Source organism: Mixophyes fleayi, chromosome 5 (genome assembly GCF_038048845.1).
Source record: "Mixophyes fleayi isolate aMixFle1 chromosome 5, aMixFle1.hap1, whole genome shotgun sequence".
In the NCBI taxonomy this organism is placed as follows: domain Eukaryota; kingdom Metazoa; phylum Chordata; class Amphibia; order Anura; family Limnodynastidae; genus Mixophyes; species Mixophyes fleayi.
In genome coordinates, this window is record NC_134406.1 from 202,290,134 (window position 1) to 202,312,006 (window position 21,873).

General features: G+C 38.4%; 1 protein-coding gene across 4 annotated transcripts in view; it reads left to right on the forward strand.

The window, feature by feature from the left end:
- The window catches only part of SPIRE1 (spire type actin nucleation factor 1), a 144,932-nt gene that overhangs the window by 89,192 nt on the left and 33,867 nt on the right, over positions 1 to 21,873 (forward strand). For all 4 annotated transcript variants that reach the window (XM_075213271.1, XM_075213273.1, XM_075213272.1 and 1 more), the window contains exons 4-8: positions 6,237 to 6,362; positions 16,501 to 16,584; positions 18,606 to 18,770; positions 20,010 to 20,096; positions 21,137 to 21,266. In XM_075213271.1, coding sequence (XP_075069372.1) covers positions 6,237 to 6,362; positions 16,501 to 16,584; positions 18,606 to 18,770; positions 20,010 to 20,096; positions 21,137 to 21,266 — 592 coding nt within the window. The remainder of the gene's footprint in view (positions 1 to 6,236; positions 6,363 to 16,500; positions 16,585 to 18,605; positions 18,771 to 20,009; positions 20,097 to 21,136; positions 21,267 to 21,873) is intronic.

A 21,873-nucleotide genomic window follows, 5' to 3' on the forward strand; every position in this document is an offset into this window, starting at 1 on the left:
CAGGTGCCCATATGGGCTTCAATCCTCAAGATCTAGGAGAGAATGAGTGAAGCTGCATCCCATCCCAGGGTAAAGGGACTCCCTGACCTTGCGGGAAATGTAAGTCTGAAGTCTATTTCCCCCTAAGGGGCCTTTTGGTCTTGGTCAGGGATAGAGGGGCCTGTCCTCTTTTTAGTTCCACATCCCTGTTTTGCACTTCTTTGTGTTTTGTTTTGTTTTTTTGTTTTTTATTTTACTTTTAGTGCACTTTTGAATTTCAAGAGCACTGTTCCCCGCTTCTAAAAATATTACAGGGCCCCTTTGCTTTTTTGCTTCTGGACCTATTTGTTAAGATCAAGTGTATTACTGTCCTAAGAAGAATAGCAAGGCCCTCTGATCAAGGACAGGCTACCTTAGTACTCTGACCAGGTGCCGAGGCAGCTAAACCCCACAGACTGGTAGGGCACAGCATACTTTTCTCCCACATTTTCTTTTGCTGCATCTTTTTGCTGGGTGGGAAAAGTTTTATATTTGCTCAGCCATTAGGCTGTGGTCATAACCACACTGTACCTAGTTATTTATTTTTATTCACCTTTTTTGTCTGTCACCTGCACTTTTTATTTTTGTATTTTTTCACGGATTGTTGGTGTGCGGAGATCCTTATGGCCACCTCCCCAAGATCTGAGGTGTGTGTGGCCCTTTGGTTCCCACACCCCTGAACCCCTCTGAAGTCACCCGTTCAAAGAGGAACAGAAGATTCGGTTCCCTGGGGAAAGCCTCAGGAGACTGCAGGGCAAAAGGAAAGTCGATGTCCTAGTTGCACTGCAATACGCAGCCAGATGCCTAGTGGCTAAAAACTGGAAAAAGTCAGATACCCCCCATCTAGACAACACCTCGTCAATAAAATAAGGTTCCTGGCATCAATGGAAAAAGTTTCGGCATACCTAAACAATAAATCCCACAAATTCTCTCAAATATGGTGCGACTGGTTTATTTATAATCCCCCCAATACACACGATAACAGCTCTTCCTCATTACAATACAAAAATAGACCTCACACTCTGATTTATCATTCAATAGCTTGGTAAATAATAAGTGGATACAGTTCTGACCCCCTAGCTGAATGTGCATTTTACTTGCCTTCGATTTTATGTATATTCATCTGTGCTTTTGCTGGGGCTGCTTCACAGGCCCCTCTAGATATTTATACTGTTACCTATTTTGGCTTACTTTGGCTTTCTATATTGTATGTCTACATTGTGTGCTGGTGTTGTATAAATAAAGTTATTCAATTTCAGTGTAAAAATAAAACTATCAAGTATTTGTGTGCTACATGACAAAATAGTCAGTATTTACTTTATGTGCAAAATAATAAACTAATTTGCGCTCCTTGCATTGTAACATGGTTTTGTCCAGGATCAAATTTACTCCTTTATTTTTGCCTTGCTCTCCTTAATGACTCAGGCCCCAGTCTACTGTTGTAGGGTCAGCTGAGGTGCCAGGGACAGGTTCTTCCACAGTAATGGGCTCACACAAGTCTGTATGAATGATAGAGAATCTCTTTATTCCTGGGCCAAGAGATTTGATGCACCATATTTTGGAGGAGGGGGAGGGGACGACGACAAGATTTAGGCCGTTAATCCCACCAGCAGTTGCTAGGTGGAAAGCTTTCCCATAGAACAATACCTTGTTACCTTGCTTGTTAACGACTGCGACATTTAATGTCCCATTTGAAACACGAGTCCTAATCCACTTATTTACGTCCCAAAGTCTAAAAAATACGGTAAATATTGGAATTAAGAAAAGGACGTTTCCTGCAGTACTTGCTCTGGAGCTTCGGCTATGTTGCTCGTAGGGTTACTTCAGCCGTACGGTGCCCGTATAATGTCCGTGTCTGTACTTATGTCTAAATTGGTGACATAATTATGATTGCAGCATATGTGGGATATGGGGCACTTTTAGTGTGCCCTCTGTAAAATGCACATGTCTGTTTTACGTACTTGAGATGTTAGTAATTTCGTATACTAAGAGCAATATATTTGTAATATTGCTGTGTTTTGGGTTTTTACTGACCTCCAAAATAAAATGCAATAGGAAACTTTCCTTTTATTTGCTTGTAATGTTAGTAGATATGGCATTTAGAAGCCGAAATGAATCAAGTGCTGTACAGAGGAGCTCTTGTCTCCTTCTCTTAAAATGTTAAATAGCAATGAGTGAAATTGTTTACTCTTTATACTATCACACAAAGATGCTATTGCTACAGCGAGATAGCATTTCTTCTCTTAAATTCCACTTTTTGCTTTTCCCAAACTATCTGGGGAAAAATCTGTCCTTAATTTTCTGACCCGCTTTCCCATTCTCTGGAGCAAGAAAGAAAAACGTCCCAGTGTGTTCTCACATGACAGAAAGATCTGTAAAGAGCGATATCACAAGGTCGGGATCATCTTTGTTGCTGGTTAAATGGAATCACGAGTCGCACTGAAGACTTCAGACCTTGCTCTAACGTAGGCGTGTCCAGTACTGTACACACTGCCTGTGCACCTTGCCTCCTGAGCTGACATTGAGCGTGTCATTGGAGAGAACTAATAATTGCAGTATTTATTTTTAGCTGCAAGATAACACAACATTTGTTATTATACATATGTGTATGCTGTTGTATCCCTGATGGGAAAAGTCAATAACTTAGCTGTCATTGCTTGAGCTCTGTGAACAGGAGTAACTGACTGGATGACAGGCTGGAGGTCATGTGACCAGTCCAATACAGGAGGTGGGAGATTTAAATCCATATTTTAACATAATCTTGTATGCTACCTCTTGAAAAGCAGCAGTGAGCTGTAATGGCATGGTTGATTTAAATAAAGTATATATTTCTAACAGTATCCTCCTTGTGTGTATATATAGACCTTCATTAGAGTTTAAATAGTCTTATGGAATAGCTTGAGCTTAGATAGTCTCATAGATATTTTTCTGTGTATGTTTCTGCGTTTGGTGGGGGCTTTGCATATTGCTCTCAGAATTCCTTTAGTTTCAGTTTAACAATGGTTTTATGAGGCTTTATCAACTTGCAATATGTTAATATCAGGAGGATACAATATTTTGTATCAGATGGTGCACATAGTAACTTATAATTAGTTTCCATAGTTGTATACCTCTGGCCTCACATGATGGCTGTCTGTATAGCAAATCCAGCACCATATTAAACTATTAGAACAGCATGGTTTATAGCCTTTGTTTCTTTCATTTCAATATTTTTTCATCCATGTATAGAAAAAGACTAAAAATGACACATTAGACTGTATTAATAATATCTACTGTTAGAAATGTCAGTTTTGTGCTTATTCAGAAGATTAGTGGTTTTGCATTCATCATCATCATCAGCTATTTATATGGCACCACTAATTCCGCAGCGCTGTAGAGAGAACACACTCACACCCGCCTCTGCCCCATTGGAGCTTACAGTCTAAATTTCTTAACATAGACAGAGACAGAGAGAGACTAGGTTCAATTTAATACCAGCCAATTAACCTACTAGTATGCTTTTGGCGTGTGGGAGGAAATCGGAGCACTCAAAGCATTGGCCTTTGTTTTAAGTTACTTCCATATATATCTTTTTTGTTAAACTTAGATTTATTTAAGTCATTAGGATCATCATCATTATAGGTTGTTTATAGAACGCCACTAATTCCGCAGCACAGAACTCACCGAGAACTCACTCACGTCAGTCCCTGCCCCATTGGAGCTTACAGTCTAAATTCCGTAACATACATACACACACACACAGACAGAGAGAGACTAGGGTCAATTTGTTAGCAGCCAATTAACCTACTAGTATGTTTTTGGAGTGTGGGAGGAAACCGGAGCACCCGGAGGAAACCCACGCAAACACAAGGAGAACATACAAACTCCACACAGATAAGGCCATGGACGGAAATTGAACTCATGACCCCAGTGCTGTGAGGCAGAAGTGCTAAACCACTAAGCCACCGTGCTGCCCATATGTTTAATTATTTTCTTTTTAATCTAGGTGTAAACGCTTTTTTAATCATTCTAACTTTTGAACTTTTTTTTTTGTAACTCCCATCCTGGTGTGGCGTTGTGATTTACGTCATCATGGTCCTGTCTACTGCAGCGGAATGGTTATGTAGATGTTATTTGCTGCAAATTGCATCATTCAGTCCCCCCCCATCATGAGGTAGGGTTCCTTTCTCTCCCAGGTGCCCAGGGTGATGCCCCAAAATTCTTGTGTGTGTCCCCGACATTCTGTGAGAGTAGACAAATATGGCATGTGCCCATCTGCTCTCGTTATGGGACACACTCACCCAAAAATGGTAAAGTCGAAATCTGCTAAATTGCCAACTTCAGATTGTTTGAGGGAACATTTACCAACTAAGTCATGGTTTGTTTCATAAGGATTCACTCCATTCCTGACAGCCGATCACATTGGAGTCACAAACCTATGGACTTTCATGTTATGGTTTGGTAATGGACATCATGTCCTTAGCAAAGTACTATATTTTGTACCGTATTATAATTAAAAATATTTAATTGCAAGTATTGTAATTTAATTATCCACAAGTCATTTTCTATCCTCTTTGTACTTTGATAAAATGCTTGCAATAATTCAGCTATGTGATTGGCATATCTTCCTCCCCACTCACTCAGCATGTATTCTTAAAGAGATTTTCCCATGGGACGCCAGATATCTTCTGAACCACAGTAGCATTTATTTATACTATTCCCCAGTGAATGATTGAGCTTGGCCAAGCATAGCTAGAATTTTGTTTGATCTCTGTTTTCCAGTGAAGCTGGTACTGCTGTTAATTCAATACTTGCATGCCAAGCACTGTTACTTAATGATATATGAAAGTGAGCTCAACCCACAATAAAAAAGCTCTTTGACCTCACGAAAGTTAATGACAATAAACTAATCTTCCTTAGAGATTTCTAACAATTTAAGATGATTTTTGGCCATTCTGAAAATCTTCTAATGTTTTTGACTTGTAGAAGTGTGTCGCATGTTTCTTTTCCACATATACTGCAAGCTTTGTAGAATAAAAACATAACAAATGCAGTTCTATCTTGATTGCTTGTTTCTAACAGCGAGGTCTCTGAAAAAAAAAATGCAACTTGTATCTGTCAAGTGGTGGTTGGAAAAGACCACGGCTTTGCAGATCTGTAGAAATTACTGTAAAGTCTGAAAATTATACGCATTTGAAGTATAAAATAAACAAATGTTACTGGAGGATTGCTCACTGGAGTGTAATCAAGAAGACGCCAACAAGTTGTCTTTGTTTCAAGGCAGTGATGTTTCTTCTGTCTGATATTTCCCATGTACTGTTGATGGAATTATCTTATACTCAAGAAGTTGATGTAAAAGTCTTCAGTTAATTAAATGAACCCAGGTTAATTCAGTCAATGAAATCGCCCATGCAGTGTTCTTGTTCTTTGATATTTACTTTATGTACATTTTTATGTTAGCTGTTACATTTATTAACCAAGCATACACAGCTAAGCCATGTGAATTACAACCTCTTCATATGTCAGCAATAAAATGCCAGATGAGAAAAAGTTTTTTTAAATCATACTTGCCAACTCTCCCGGAATGTCCGGGAGACTCCCGCATTTTGCGAGAGTCTCACGGACTCCCGGGAGAGTGTGGCAATCTCCCGGATCTGTCCAATTCACTGGGAAGTGCCCACTTCCTAGTGAAGTGGGCAGAATTAGGTACCAAACGCCGCGATTCCTGGTGTATTGCGGCGTTTGGCCCTGCCCCTGCTGTCAAATGACTCATTTGCGTCATTACATCATGGGGGCGGGTCCAAAAGGACATGCATTTTAGAGCCCCGCCCCCATCACGCCCACCTCTCCCTGCAGGCTCCCGGAAACCAACTTTCTAAAGTTGGTAAGTATGTTTTAAATGTGAAACTCATAACAGGAAGACAAAAGTGTAACTATAGCCATGGATGAAAAAATGTACCTTTTAAAGCACAAATATAATGAATTAATCCAGCCAGTTATGATTTAGAAAATAAAGAGGATAACTGTATAAGTAATTCAGACGAATGTGCCAGATTGTTAGGAATACAATCAGTACTCTGCCCTGTTGGAGGGTGACATTGTGCTGTGGGTATGGGCATCCATCACAGGCTTGCAATGGGGTCCAGACATTTGTAGTTATTCCCCTGCAAGAAAATGTGTTTTTGTATACTTGTTCCTGTTATATATCCCCACTCATGGATGTGTATTCCTCTCAACAGCTGTGTTCATCTCATCTGCCAACTCCATCGGAAGCGCCCAATCACTACCAGGCAGTATGCCGGGCCCTGTATGCAGAGACCATGGAACTGCACACGTTCCTGTCAAAAATCAAAAGTGCAAAAGAGGTGAGCTGTACTGGGACAGAAACAGATTGCTTAAATGTATTCAATGTATGGAAAGATCTCCTTACACAGACACTTGGTTTTCAGTCAAAGCTGTTATTAGCATGGAACATTCCTGATGATAAAGGGTTATGTGTACTGTGGGCAAGACTGGCTTAACAAGGATGCAGATGGATCTGTTCTCTGATACAGCATTGTTACTTGTTGCAATGTCAATAGATTATATATTTTATATACTTAGATTATATATCTTGTATATTATGTTATACAGTGATAGTAATGTATAATCTTAAATCCAAAGATTAAAAATATTTTTATCCTGCATATAATGCAGAATAATATTGCTGTAGCAATTGCTAGTGACAAAGAGTAGAACACAAAATTTCTGCCTAGAATGAAAGCATTTACTTAGCACCTTCTGTGTGTCTACATTGGAGAGCGTTTCTGCAGAATACGGTGTATTAAGGTGCTAAGTAAAGATTTTCATTCAAGAGAGAAGTTTTATTAGATGTCACTATTGCTTGTTTTATGTACAGTGTCAACTCTGACCTACAGCAACCTTTTTTCTTTTCCCAATTTTTATTTATTTCTGAGGTAGACATTAAAACGAAGCATCCTGGTTACATGTTACAGAGTAGCACACAACATGTTTACGAACATAAGGTCACTTACACTTGTATTACAGGTAAGTTATGTAACAAAATATAACAAAGAGATAACGCTTTGATTTTAGCATCTAAAGAAGAACATATACATATAGATACAAATGCAGGGACACAGACTGACACCCTCTGGCAATCCATATCTAATCGGATGAAGTTTGTTCAATCGGAGGGTCCCCAGCACACATTCGTAACTCGTACCAAGCTGTATGATAAAAGCTCCTCCACACTTGTGTACGTATGTCATCCGGTAATAAACCTATCAAACTCTCCCATGTGTTGAAAAAATATTCGACCCTGCTCTCTTTCTGTAATGAAGTTTCGATCCAATCCATACTGCAGCAACATTTTTATATTTTATGCTGAACAGTATTATTTTTAATCTTTGGATTTAAGATGACATTTTCGTTCGCTCACTCTAACCACACTAAAATCTATGTTTTGCATATATCAATTTGGGTTTTCGTCGATATATTTAATTGTTTGATAAATGTAAATTTTCCATCAAGCACTGTATTTCATGCTATATTTTGTAAATGTTGTTGTTTGGTCCTAATTCATAACCTCTATAATGGATTTGGAGCTAACATGTATTTGATTGTAGCCGCAGCCTATTTGTATTTTTCTTTCTTTGACAAAGCCAATAAATCTGTTTTGTGCTGAGCCAATTCTGTCTTATAGTACATAAGAAACATGCCCCAGGTGTCACATGACACAAATGAGTGTTTTGGGTTCCACAACTGTAAGTGAAAGATAGCACATTTACTGATAGCTATCTTCATGTGATTTCCTGGTATGTGGACTCCAAGCTTCCAGCATACACATCATAAAATGCCTGTGTCTGTTCACTATTCTCTAAACAAAGTGCAAATAAGTTTGAAAAGACTGCAGAAAAAAATAGAAAAAAAACAGCATAAATAGCTATTGCATCTAATATTGTGCACTATGTATTATATATATATATATTTTATACAATCTGTTTCTTTGATTACATTTATTGTTTTAACCTTTTTCTGAGATTATGTAAGGCCCTTTTGAAGGCTAGGGGGCCGCACGGGGCCCCCAAAGTGTATCAGACTGCCTATCACTGCTTCAGAGAGTACATTCCACATTGATTACACTAGGTTAGCAAGGTTTTACTTATATTCTCTAATTAGTAGGTTGTGTTACCATTTTAAAATACAGATCTATACAGATATATATGGCATTGGTTAATTTTTTGATTAACATATCAAAGCTTAAAGCCCATGTCAAGGGTTCATCATTCCTGCAAGTCCTACATCTTGCTTCAAATAACACTGAAACGCAGTTAAAATCAGTTGCAACCCACGCACAAGCATGGAGGCTGACATGCAAAATGCTGGTTTGTGAACTATACCCACAAGGCCTATTATTGGCTGGATGAACAGCAGCTAGGGCAACATTAGACAAACAAAACAGAAATTTGGAAAGAAAATAAACATGCCTGCCTGTGGCCAACCTCACACTCTATGGGGTACCAGCTGCGTGGCAATGTAAAGGCTCTATATGGATACAAGACAAAAATGTTGCTCTTTATACTCTACTGTTTGTTCCATTACCTGCTGTGCTATTCCTTAGTATTAAGGTGTCATCCCATGGGTTGGTGTGTGTGTGTGTGTGTGGGGGGGGGGTCAAGGCTGAATTGGGTAATTAGGAGTGTGCCATTATGTAAGAAATTACTGTTATAAGCCCAGCGGGTCATCGATAAGTTGGATGGCTTGGAAATCTTTACTAGTATCTCAGGGAGCCAATTAACTTCAGAGTCAGAGAATATCTGAGTATTCTTGAATGTGCAGATAGAATTCCGCTTGAAAAGCGAATTTGTAGATCCATCATTCTTGCATCTAGTAGTGTGGGGAGACCATACCATTGCATAAGTTATACAAGGAATTATGGTGGACACAACAGTAAGGTGTCTAGTATTCTCTAGTGCCCAACTTCAACTCCTTTGTTCTAAGGTAGTAAGATGGCAGTGGTCTGCTCTCAAGACTGTTGTGACCCGTAGGCTTAGAATAAAAGTCACTGTGACGTTGCGAGCAGGGCCTTCTCACCTCTTTGTCTGTTTTACCCAGTTTGTTACTTTACTGTGTTTGTCCCCAATTGTAAAGCGCTATGGAATATGTTGGTGCTATATAAATAAATGATGATGATGATGATGCGACTTTCTTAAAGATTTTTTTTAAAACAGTAAAGAAAAAATTTCCTTTACAATATGTAACAAACAAATACTGTTTCTCAACAAGTGTCTCCATCTTCAGCTGCCTGGCACTACCTGTTGGGGACTATTTATTGTTGACATTCTCTTTTTTCTTTATCAGCTAGCATTGTCTTTAATACAGGTTACAATCCTTTTGCTATTATTTTTTAATGTTGAAGGCTAGCTACCAGCTTCTGATCGGTGTATAGGTGATAGGTGCTGCTATTGCTGACTATGAGTATGTATGGTTAAACTTGAGTCTGCAAAACGTTCTTTGTTTTTTTTTTTTGCTCAGTGCAAAAATACAAAAAGTAGCATTCATGATGCATCAGGCTTTTGGAACGGATACTGTGCTTACTGTAGAGAGAAACATTTTCTATTTTTACCAGACCTGTGTATAAGATGCTGTCAGTATACTTTGAACAAAATTAAGAAATGTAGATCAGACGATTGGCTAAACAATATCACATATCCTATCCTAGCTTTATAGCCTTTGCAAATATAAAAAAAAAATACTTTTATTGTTACTTATTTTTGCTAGACAAACATTTGCCCAAAAGTTAAAGCACTTACAATATAATTGGGAGGGGAGGTTAAAATGGTTTTACTTGCCTACATTATTTCAAATTCACTGGTTTAGTTCTTATATATGCAATATAGTAATATTCAGAAGAGATTATATATTTACTGACCTCTGTTTTTTCCTGACTGGCAGAAAGTTTTGCTACATTATTACTGGCTGTCAGTAAACTTACTGACGTCTGCCAACCCTGACAGTGTCCCAACTATGTTAGCCTCTGCTGTCTGTAGCACTAGTGTAGGTATGCAGTAGCTCTCCAGGTGTTGTTGAACAGCCACAGGAAGAGGGAGTTGTAGTAATGCAGATTGTAGATTTCTGTGAAGTCTTACTGTCTTGGATTAGATGAAAATTTAATCACTGGTTGGTCTTGTCTGAGAAATGTTGGCAGGCACTGTGCTTGTTTATATGTAATTAGCACAGTGCATGCAATTAAAAAGATTTTGATGCCTCATGAACTCTGTGGATGTACTGCAAAATACTTACAACATTATACAACAGTATAAGAGAGTTTAAGCAAAGCTATTTTTCTCATCATTGTCACTTTACCTTTTATATTAACATATTTTATATTTAATTTAGTTTAGTTGATAGACGTCTAGTACCATAATATTCCAAGTGAAAATGCTGTTCTTTTAAAAATGTTTGTATATTTTCATTTCTGTTTTAGTTGGTTTTATGTGGTCCTCAGAGGCCTGGACTAAAAGAGAAGATTATCTAGTTTGTGTTAAACAACAATTGTTTAAAACTTGTGCCGGGTGCCGCCCTAGCTTGCATTTTCTATTACATACATTCTTTGCACGTTTAAGCAAAAATTGGAAAATCCTAGAACTGGGGAATATTATTAGGGTAGCGTGATATAATACTAATGTCTTTTAATGATCTGATTCTGTCACACGACATTGTATGTGATGAATTAAAGGTACACTTTCTTCTTTTTGAAACCTTGTCAGGTACTTCTATCCTGGTTAATCATCTAATTGTAAGTTAGAAGCTGGGTAATCCAGTTCCTCATCTCCTCTATATCATCTCAAATCCCCTCTTAAATACCTCACTATCCAAAACATTATGTTTCACGCTCAAAAATTGTGACCGAGGTAAGGAAGTTTTGAGGTGGTGCAGATTAAATATACTGGAGTGCAATCCTGCGTTCCTGTCTCTTGGTGTTGTGAATAGGCCTGTATCTAATCTTCTTCTTTTTTATATATACAACGAGAACATTGGTGAAAAGAGAAGAGATATCAGATTTACTGTTCTGAATTGAAAATTTCAAATGTCATAATCAAGAATAATGAAAAGTCAAGCAAGCTTGTCCAAATTACAAACAATATACGTGTAGCTGAGCCATTTGCAACTATAGGAACAAAATTGATCATCAGAGTATATACAGGATTCCTCAAACATGCTACTTAGATGTTTGCATATTATGGTGCCACATTGGACCCCATTACTGACCCCTTGCTTTGTAAATAAAAATTGTTGTGGAACATCATTTAATGATATAACACCAATTGCAATAGTCGTACAAGAAAGACTAATCAGATCTTTAAAACATAGGGCTGGCCCTGCAGTAGGCAACTATGATTATCATATACAGTGCATGTTTACCACATTGCATAAAAGTAACACATTAATGTGCAGATCCACATTATAATTGAAACTTATATTAGCACATATAACATAGCTAGGTGTAATGGAATTTCTACCTGCTGGACATAATGTAATGAGCACTGATAGGTATTATATTGTATAATATGCAACTCACTAGGTCTATGTGATATACTGTACAGTTTATATGTGCCTTGCTACATAAAATTATATATAGGCAGACTTCTAAACCCTTTCCTCTGATCTTTGTTTCGGTGATGGGATGAGTTTTGTGGTCTTTCCTGTTAAGTAGTGGCCATAAGGATCAAAACCAGGTGATGCTGTGATACATGTATTGAGAACAATGACCTTCTATAATGAAAATCTTTATTTTGTAGTCAGCTTCTTCAAATACACACAGTAGGCTAGACATTCTTAATAACCTGGCATTTAATATCCAGTGAGCTACTTATGAATGTTTATGTTCCGAGTATATAAAGCTGTTGTGATATTCAATGAAAGGTCAGATAACAGACTTGACTTTCTTATACAGAATATCAAAATATTTTTTCAGGCTTGGTTCCAAGTTAAGTAGTCAGGTAAATCTGCTCGGCACTGCCTCAAGGCACTGCTTGGCTGGCAGACAAAGCACATAGCATTATGGGTTGTTGTAGCTGTCTTTGGTAAAGATTTTTGTTTTGGTATCTTTTTTTTTTTTTTTATTTAACCAAGTGCCCTTTACCTACAGAGCTTTCACAGGGATGTAGTATTTACTCAGCAGACCCAGTGCTCAAACTGCCCTTATTTGGTGGATTGGTTCCATAGATGACTGGCTTTCTGTAAGGATGATTTAACCTCTGTAGCCCAATTACATGTCTCCAGAAGCCATAGAAGGGTTGCTAGGTAACACCCTTTTTGCCTTTCTGGATGCAAGAACTGGTTTATTTTTTTCTTTCTTCTTTTTTTTTTTAAGATTCAAAGCAGCTTATTTCTTTAGTCTGAAATACACAGAACATGAAACATTTGGGGGAAATAGAGCCAGTGTCTACTTATAGCCTAAGATTAGATATACTCATTTTTTGTTCTTTGAGATTATTTTTATATTTTGAAAGTAACTGTCGATAAAGCAAATCGCACCATGAAATCTGTTCATACACATCCTGCTCTATGTCTTTCTCTAAGCAGCTGAGGTGGACCTCCAGCAGAGGTACCTTCCCCAGTATAAAATGTAACCTGTTATATTTGTAGGCCTAAGACAGTAGTAGCAAGTCTGTTGTTTTGGTTTTTATTTAAATCTTTGTCTCGTGTATGACAGAAATGACTTAAGCAAGACATTCTATGGCTTTTTATGTAGAAGAGTTATAGAAACTTGAACGGTTTTATTTGCTGAATTCTAATTATTTCTGCAGTCTATAAAAGACTGGTTGGAGTCTCTTGTTGTTGGTCTGCTTGCAGAAGATTTTCTTGGCACTCTTTCATTTGGCTTGCCACTAAAAAACAGAAGAAAAAAACTTTTCAGACATTAGCATTTAGCATACATGCTTTGAAAGTGCCCACTGTGTTGTAAGGGCCTGATCAGCTGTCTTCCAAGAAAAAGCTCTTTTATGTGAAGAGAAAATGCCAGCTTCTGTGCGGCAGAGTAACAGACAATTACAGTGACTTAAAAGGGAATAATCACGCTGAGAAAATGCTGTGTCCAAGCAAAACAAACATGCCTCTGTGCAAATCATTTCTACAATCTGATGCTATAATGAAAATCTTCCCATGTACAGAATTATTCCTAAGTATAGATTGTGTATGTTATGGTTACTAGTTGTGAAGCTCTTTGAGACGACTTGGTAGAAAGACACAGCATGAATGTATTTGTATCATTATTATTATTATTATTATTATTAATTTTTATTTATAGGGCGCCACTAGGTGTCCGTAGCGCCGTACAGGGACAAACAAGTACAAAACAAGGTGGGACGGCACGGTACAGTAAACAGTAAGCACAGTAACTCAGTAAGCTCAAAGCACAGCTAGAGAGAGGGGGAGGGAAGACCAGCAAGTGCTGGAGCCCAAGAGGAAGGGCGTGGATGACGGGGAGACCCCCAGGGGGGTGGGGGGAAAGGTAGCTGGAGAGCAGAGTTAGAAGTGTAGGAAACAGGAGGAGAGATGGCCCTGCTCAAGGGAGCATACAATCTAAGGGGAGGGGTAATTAATTATCATTAATTCTGTTTCTTTCACTTGTAGTACAGCAGCACAGGTGGAGCAGAACGCCCATCTGTTTTCATGAACATAATATGGTTAGGCTTTATTCCCACTAGAGTTAGATTTATGCATTTAAAATGTGTTTTTAAAGTTAAATGCATGTAAACAGATTTGAAACTAACAGCCATTGTACCATGTGAGACCATTCATGTTTGTGTATTTTACATGTGCACATTGCATTGTTTTTAAAAACTACTTTTAGCATGAAAACTATGTATTGCAGTCTAAAAATAAATGTAAAAAGGCAAGAAAAAAACACATATCAAATGTGTATTGATTTATATGCCTGTAAAAAACACACCTCGAGCGGCAGTATCAAATGTGCTTATCTTGGTAGTCAAGAGCAGGGCCGGATTAAGGGAATGGAGGCCCCTGGGCTAAGGGGGCCTCCATTTCCCCTGTGAGGCCCCCCCCCCCCCCTCCCCCCCTCCCCCCCGTGATCCGAGCTACTTCACAGTTTCTGTGGCTGCATGATTGAGACCAGGTGAAATGTAAACTGGAGGCTGTCATCTCATCTCACCCTGCACATGCACCTGGTTTAAGGCCATATTCTGTGGAGCGGTTTTTTATGTTTAAAAAAAAAAAAAATGCTAGTAAAACACATGTGCTTGTTACCTGCATTGTATTTAGGTGCGTACTGGAGTTCACTGCAGGCTTCACCAATGCATTTACCCATAAACGCTGTCCTCTAGAATGCAAATAGGAAGCTGCTGCTACGCTAGTAACCGCCTGGAACTGTGGCAGTATGTAAACCGTGGTTTCTGGTGTCAGACCCATTTACCACCATTTTTATAGTGTAATAAAAGCCAGTGGATATAAGCCCTAACACTTGCTGTATTAGGGAAGTGCCTAGAATGGCACAGTTTACATATTCTCATGCTCACATATGAACAAGTTGTAGGAATGTTTTTGTTGTGCTTTATAGCAGTAGTTTACAAGGGACACACATGTTGGACTATTCGAGAGGCTCTTAAAATGATTTCTGCCGTCCGATAATCGTAATGATTTGTGCACGCCGTAATGTAACTTTTAGTAAATATATTACTTTCTGTACTTTTTACACACACATTTATATGGGTCTTGGTTGGTTACTTTTGTTGGCCTATTTTATAACACAAATCTACTGTCTGGATAAAACTGGATCCAATGCAGGGAGTACAGTAGCTTGCAATCAGGGCAACACAAATACATTAAACTACCTTAAAATATAGGCACATGACTGAACACCACAAAAGGAAGCATACCTCTCATCCTTGCCTCCTCTTCACCCGGGGCGTGAAAAGTCACAATGGGGTCCTGGTGACACTCCTGGGGGAATGCCTAACACTTTTTAAGTGCTAGACTGCTCCACACACTCTCTTCCTCCTTTCTAATTGTCTGCTCCCCTCGTGTCCATCTTGTATCTTGTCTCCTGTGTGTTCTTGGCCACACGTGTTATATACCTTGCCTATTACCTGTTATGTACTATATTATGCTCCTTGAATATCCAGTAGTTTGCCTGTTGTTCTCTATGGCTTTGTGTCCCCTCAGTATGCGCTGCACATTATTGTTGCACATTAGAAATAAACAGTAATAGCAATAACTACCAACTAATACATTTTAGGTTTTATTTTATTGTATGCCGAGTATTATTACTTTGTAAGAGTGTCCAAGTTACTTTTGTCATTACATAATAATAAAACATTTGTGGTGCAGACATCATTAATTCATTGTAATTCTATTAGTAACATAAAACTGAACAGCTGTCTGACATACATCATTTTGATAGGAGATTAAACATGTTTAGACCCCCTGGACAAGTCAAAGTGGGGTTATCTTATGTCTGTCAGATACTTATCTAGTACATACCACTAATGGAAGGCAAAAATGTACTTAAATATTTAACCCCAGCTATACTATAAAGTAAACATATGATACATGTTATTAAGCAGTGTAAAATTTCCATGTATTGAACCAAATGTATGCAATAAGACACATCATATTGTAATTACAAGTTAACCCGTGCATGATACTCATGCATTCTAGTCAAATCAAGCTACTTAAGGTGTTAAAAAGGTTCTTGTCATGCATTTGGGCCATAGCCCAGGCCTCAACCACCAACCACTCCCCACTGTCACCCCCGGCAACCACCAACTACTCCCCACTGTCACCCCCGGCAACCACCAACCACTCCCAACTGTCACTTCTCCTTCAAGAAATATATATATATTTTTAAAATCTTTATAAACACTTTTAACAATTAACAAATTAAATTAACAAATTAAAAACATCTTAGTATACCAAATTTCAGCCCTTTCTGAATTGTTTTTCCACACACACTAAGAATTTAGTAGGTCAGTGTATAACTCCACCCAGCAGGTGGCGCTGCAGCTTGGTTTTATTTTTTCCACACACACAGACAGACTAACACACGCCACTAGACATTTATATATATAGATAGATTATATTACAAGTTACAGAGTAGTGACCATGTACAATTCAAGGCTGTGGGCTCACTTCCTTTGTACAGGTCACAATAGACCACTGTGATGTCTAGAATCTATAACAATGTACAATAGGGGGTTCATTATTTCTTATAATCCAAAAGTTTTTCTAAAGAACATTGATTGAATCAATGACATCGCTGTTTATACAGATACACATTCTACACAATTGAACATATAAATTAACATCATGTGTATTATATTCATAGTATCTACATAATCAAAGTGTGGATGTAATTCTCATAAACATTGTCATTTGAGGGCATGCATTAGGGCATTCCTATGATTGTTTTAAATATTGTTATTCTGTGGAATAGTTTTAACTTGTTATGCCATAATGTTATATTGTTTTATGCTGCAGAGTCTAAAGAAGATACAACAAATGGAAAGAGGCACAACTGACAGATCATGCTCTGATCTTGATGATTTAAAAAATGCAGACTGGGTAAGACTCAACCCTTTATATATTTGTGTGTTCCTGCTGATATAAAATATACAACAAATTGCATGCCAATTAGCCATGATGTGCAGAGTCCCACTGCATCAAAAGAAATATTGGTTTGTCTGTTGGATTATTTGCACCCTCAACATATTAAATTGGAATCTAGAAATTTTCTTTTACTAAGGCGTCTAAATTATTTTCTTTTGCAATGTGCCTTTTATATTTGCTAAGCCATAGAGAAGAGTGACCTGTCTGGTTTCCCTGTCAACACTGATGTTTTTCTAAACAGAAAGTAAGTCAAACAGAGCATTTGTAAAATAGACACCTGAAATAACAGATGTAGAGGGGATAAGTAGCAAGACAACAATTATATATCAGATGGCTCCCAGAGATCTAAAGCACTGACATGAAACATACCCAGTTTGACATATGGACCTTGTTAGTAGTCATATCATATGTCCCAAAGTTCCATATGTCAGTGTCTTTGTAATCGTGTGTGTTCTCAAATTCAGTTCATGAGTATCTAAGTGGTCTTCAGTTGAGTGATAGACCCTGTAGGATCACTGGACACCTCCCTGGCTCTCCAACCACTCTCTGACCAAGGAAGTTTCAGTTCCAATGTTAATTTAAATATATGGATAATATTTAGTTTACAAATATAAATGCAAGTTTACATTTCTATGTGAAATGGTTTATGTCAATATGTTTTGTTGAGTAATTAGACTAATAATGTCAGTCACTTTACTTCTAAATAAATTGCTTTTCCTTTAATGATATGCACAAGGGGTGTGGTTTGTTAAAGTATACCCAGTATAGACAAGGAACTGATTTGATAATGCAGGGAAAGTGTTTTTCTCAAAAAATCCCTGACAGCCTGAAGCTCTATATGTATTACATCTTACCCAGCCTCTGGGTTCATTACCCAGGAAGTTGATGACTCAAATTACTTCTTTTTTTTTTTTTTTTTATGGGAGGGGGGTGGTGAATATTTTTTTTTTTCTCTGCTGGTTATTTATTAATAATTATACTTTTGTTCTGGTCAAAATAAGTGTAACCTGAGAGATCTGCTAGCTGAGAGCATCCACCATGTGACCTACTTTTTGGGACATTGTCCCATGATCATCTGATTTGCAGAGCTCATCAGATGGCAAGGCTTATCTCTTGGGAAAAAATGCTCAGGTGCAACCATACTAAAGGAAACATTTACTTTAATTGGTTACTGGCACTAGTGTTAAACTGGGTACACACTACAGAATTTTCCACCAACTTTTTATGCCGATCGATTTTTACATCCGATCGATGTCCGATCGATCGGTCCATGGACTGCATACACACTAGCCTTGTTTAAGACGATAAAGGGAAGAGCGGACGTCCCGTTAGCGACTTTTCACAGCCATGTTGTCGTGAACAATTATTTTAATTTCGTACACACTGCAGCAACATTTGCGAGGCATGTAACGATATACCAAAGACATTAGCATAAAGAGGCAGAGCTTTCACTATAGTTAACACCCAAAGTCGCATAAAAAGAGAATGCAATATTATCTCTTCATTCATTCATATAAAATAGAAGTTTACCATCATACATAAAATTTAGAAAAAAACATTTAACTGGTAAAGTGCAATGCAATAATTATTCCCTTATAATAAAATCCCTTCGTATGTAATGGAATGCTCCATTCTCTGCGGGCATCATCGCTGATTGGTCCACAGCAGAAACGAACGCCCATGTCTGAGTGTATATAATGACAGGAGCCTGTCTGGTGCCGAGGAGCGTGAGAAGATGGCGAGTGAGGAGAAGGTGTCAGTAGCGGTTGCGACTGTTTCCACCCACATCACACTTAACAGGCTTTAGTCTTCATGCTTATATATTTTATTTATTGCCACTGTAGGTTTGTGATTACTGTACTGTCTTCAAACTGACCTAAAAACACTTATTTGTAATGGGCTGTAACCAGAGTTGATTTTAAAGTGCTCTAAATTTGTCTTCATTATGGTTGTAAATTGTGTGACTGTCTCCTCAGGCCAGGTTCTGGGTTCAGGTAATGCGTGATCTACGGAATGGAGTCAAGCTGAAGAAAGTTCAAGAGCGTCACTACGACATGTTACCCATTGAGTTTGAATTGACCCCATATGAAATGCTTATGGACGACATTCGTTTTAAACGGTATACTTTAAAGAAGGTCATGGTGAGTCAGACATTAAATAGTAGTTTGCCATGCAGCATTGTGGATTGTTTCATTTAATTTGGCCATGTATGGTCTCCTGTAGAATTGAGTGCAATTTGCATCACGCATGCATATACAGTCGGGCCATAAAAATTGTACTCTTATGTGGTTATATGGAGTACCACGATACCAAGGTACCCTATGGCTATTTTACCATAGCCAACCAGCAGGGAGTGTACCCCAGGGTAACCAACAAAGACTCCTACATCACGTCAGTGCTTACTGGGGTACCTTCAGCCCCTTGTCCATTTTCAGTATTGTGGATATGGGAACATATCTCACACCCAGGCATATATTCAGTAAAATATTATCTAAGGTTAAAGATAAACGGGGTACCAACAGTGAATAAAGCACCATTAGGGATAGGGATAAGTGCAAACACAATTATAGCACTTTTAAGAAAAGGGTAATAAAGTCATACTGCAGTAAGAATTCTGACATACATGTCCAGCACTATACCAGTCTATCAGAGGCCACCCCTTCTTACTCGATCTGGGCTTGTGACAATGCTTCTCCCCTGGTACTACCACCAAATCAGGGCAACAAAAATACATTAAACTACCTAAAAATATAGGCACTTGACTGAACAACACAAAAGGAAGCATACCTCTCATCCTTGCTTCCTCTTCACCCGGGGCAGGGGCCTGAAAAGTCACAATGGGGTCCTGCTGACACTTCTGGGGGCATGCCTAGCACTTTTTAAGTGCTAGATTGCTCCAAACGATTACCACAATTCCGACAGCAAGGACACCTACAAATAAAAAATGAATTTAGTAAAAACCGATGTAAATATAAGCAGACTTACCTGAAAACCGACTGTGCAGGTCACCGATGGGAGCAGCATGTTGACTGCAAGTTATTCCAATTCGACAGCTCTTCGGCAGTACACTCTGATGTCATCGTGGCTTGTATTAATGTTAATTTAAAGCGGCAATGTTGGGACCCCGCAGGTTAAGTGTTTAAACACTTAACCCGACATTGCCGCATAAGCATCTTTGGTATGCATACGCAGTATGGAAATACATGTTTTACACAAAAACAAAAGACAGACGTACCTCCTTTGTAGTTAGTACATGTGAGAAATTTAGGTATGAAAATATAACTTTTTTTTATTATTATTTTGTATTCATATATCGTACAGCATTAATTATATACTGATCACACTTCCTCACACCATACATGTTTTGTGTCTCATCCTAGGTTCAGGGTGACATCCCTCCTCGATTAAAGAAGAGTGCTCACGAAATAATCCTGGATTTTATACGTTCCAGACCCCCGTTAAATCCCGTATGTATCCCTGCTCAGCCGTAATCATGTATCCTGTGTTTTTAGCTCATCTGTCTTGATTAATTTAATGCCTGCGAATTTCATGTTCTCTACAATGGTATTTGTGCACACTATGAAAGCAGATTATTCATCTGAACAGCTGGCGGTAAATTTCCCACAAGTGTAATGAGGTCAGATGCCTTTTGGAAAGAATGGGTTCCAATTATGAAGTATATATTTTCCCTTTTACATACCCCTAAGGTTTGTTGCATTTTAATATTAAAATTTTACCCTATGCAAAAATCCTTAAAGGACTTAACTTAAAGGACATGTCTACCTACAAAAAAATGTTATAGTGAAGCCCCTCCTTACAACTAGCAAAATGCAAACAGTGTTTAATGGTAATATACCTTCAATATCAAGGACAGATGGCAGTAATTCTGAGATATTGGGTACTTTGGTCACTGGTATTCATTTTTTTTTTTGTTTACTTGTAATGTATCATTTTCTTATTTTATTTTTCTGTAAAGTTCAAATCTTGTGATGCTAAAAGACAAGTCCGATTACAATATAGTCAGAAGTGGTCAGACACTTGGGACATTACGATGTTTGGTGTGTGTTATACACTATGGGGGAGATTCAATTGCCGGTGACGTGGCGCTCGGATATCGCGCTGCGCACATTGCCGGCAATTACAGTAGAAATCTCTGCTCGTTTTACCTTGCACCTTGCGATGAAAAATGAGCGGAGATTCCAGCCTTAACATCTGTGCAAGCTGTCTCCGAGGACGTTCCGGAGACACCTCACGCCTAATTGAATCTCCCCCTATGTGTTGGATACAATGTTTGAAAGCTTATCATAGATTATCTATTTCAAGTCAGACAGATGCGTTTTACATGTGTTAGTCACTTGACAGGTTATTCAGTTTACAATCCTGGGCGACTATTGAATTCATTTTACATATTATGCTTATATTTGATGTTATGTCGTAATATGTCATACTGTTTTAGCACTCAGCATATTTGCATTACACAAGTGATAATAGCATGATTTTCTTGCAGGTGTCTGCACGAAAATTAAAACCTACCCCACCTCGTCCTCGTAGTCTGCATGAGCGTATACTGGAGGAGATTAAATCGGAGAGAAAACTGCGTCCTGTGTCTCCAGATGAAATCAGGCGTAGTAGGCTGGGTAAGAGCATAGCAGAGAAAGATTGATGGATACATTGGGTGACCTGAGCATTGTACAAGGTGTTTTTAAAATAAAATAAAGTGGTTTAAAAAAAATAAAGACGTCTAGGTAGAAATCATATTAGAAAAATTCATACTGTCCCACATCTGGGGCTAGCAAAGCTTTCATGTATCAGATCTAACTCCGTTGTAAGAAACCGTGTTGTAAAACATTTATGGTAACTGTGTAGAAAAGCCTATAGCAACCAGTAAGATTTTGTGATTTATGTGCCACTGTTTTGGAAAATGGTATTAAACATCTGATTGTTAGGGGAAGTACCACTGTTTATACCTTTAGTCATACCCCCCAACCTTCCCAATTTGAGGGTTCTGTCCCACATTACCGATGTCCCGATCGGTTGAAAAGTTGTGAGCTATTTCCTGTTCACTGCTGATGTGGATGGCAGAGCAGCGGTGAACGTGTGCCGTCGCGGGTATGGCAATGAAGGTTTTTGAGTGGAGGAGAGAACGGGCAACCTAGTGCTTTAGAACCACTAGGCAGGCACCCAGGGTGTGATCGCACCCTATATTGACGTGATTATGCCCCAATTGTGACACCGCCGTGGCCC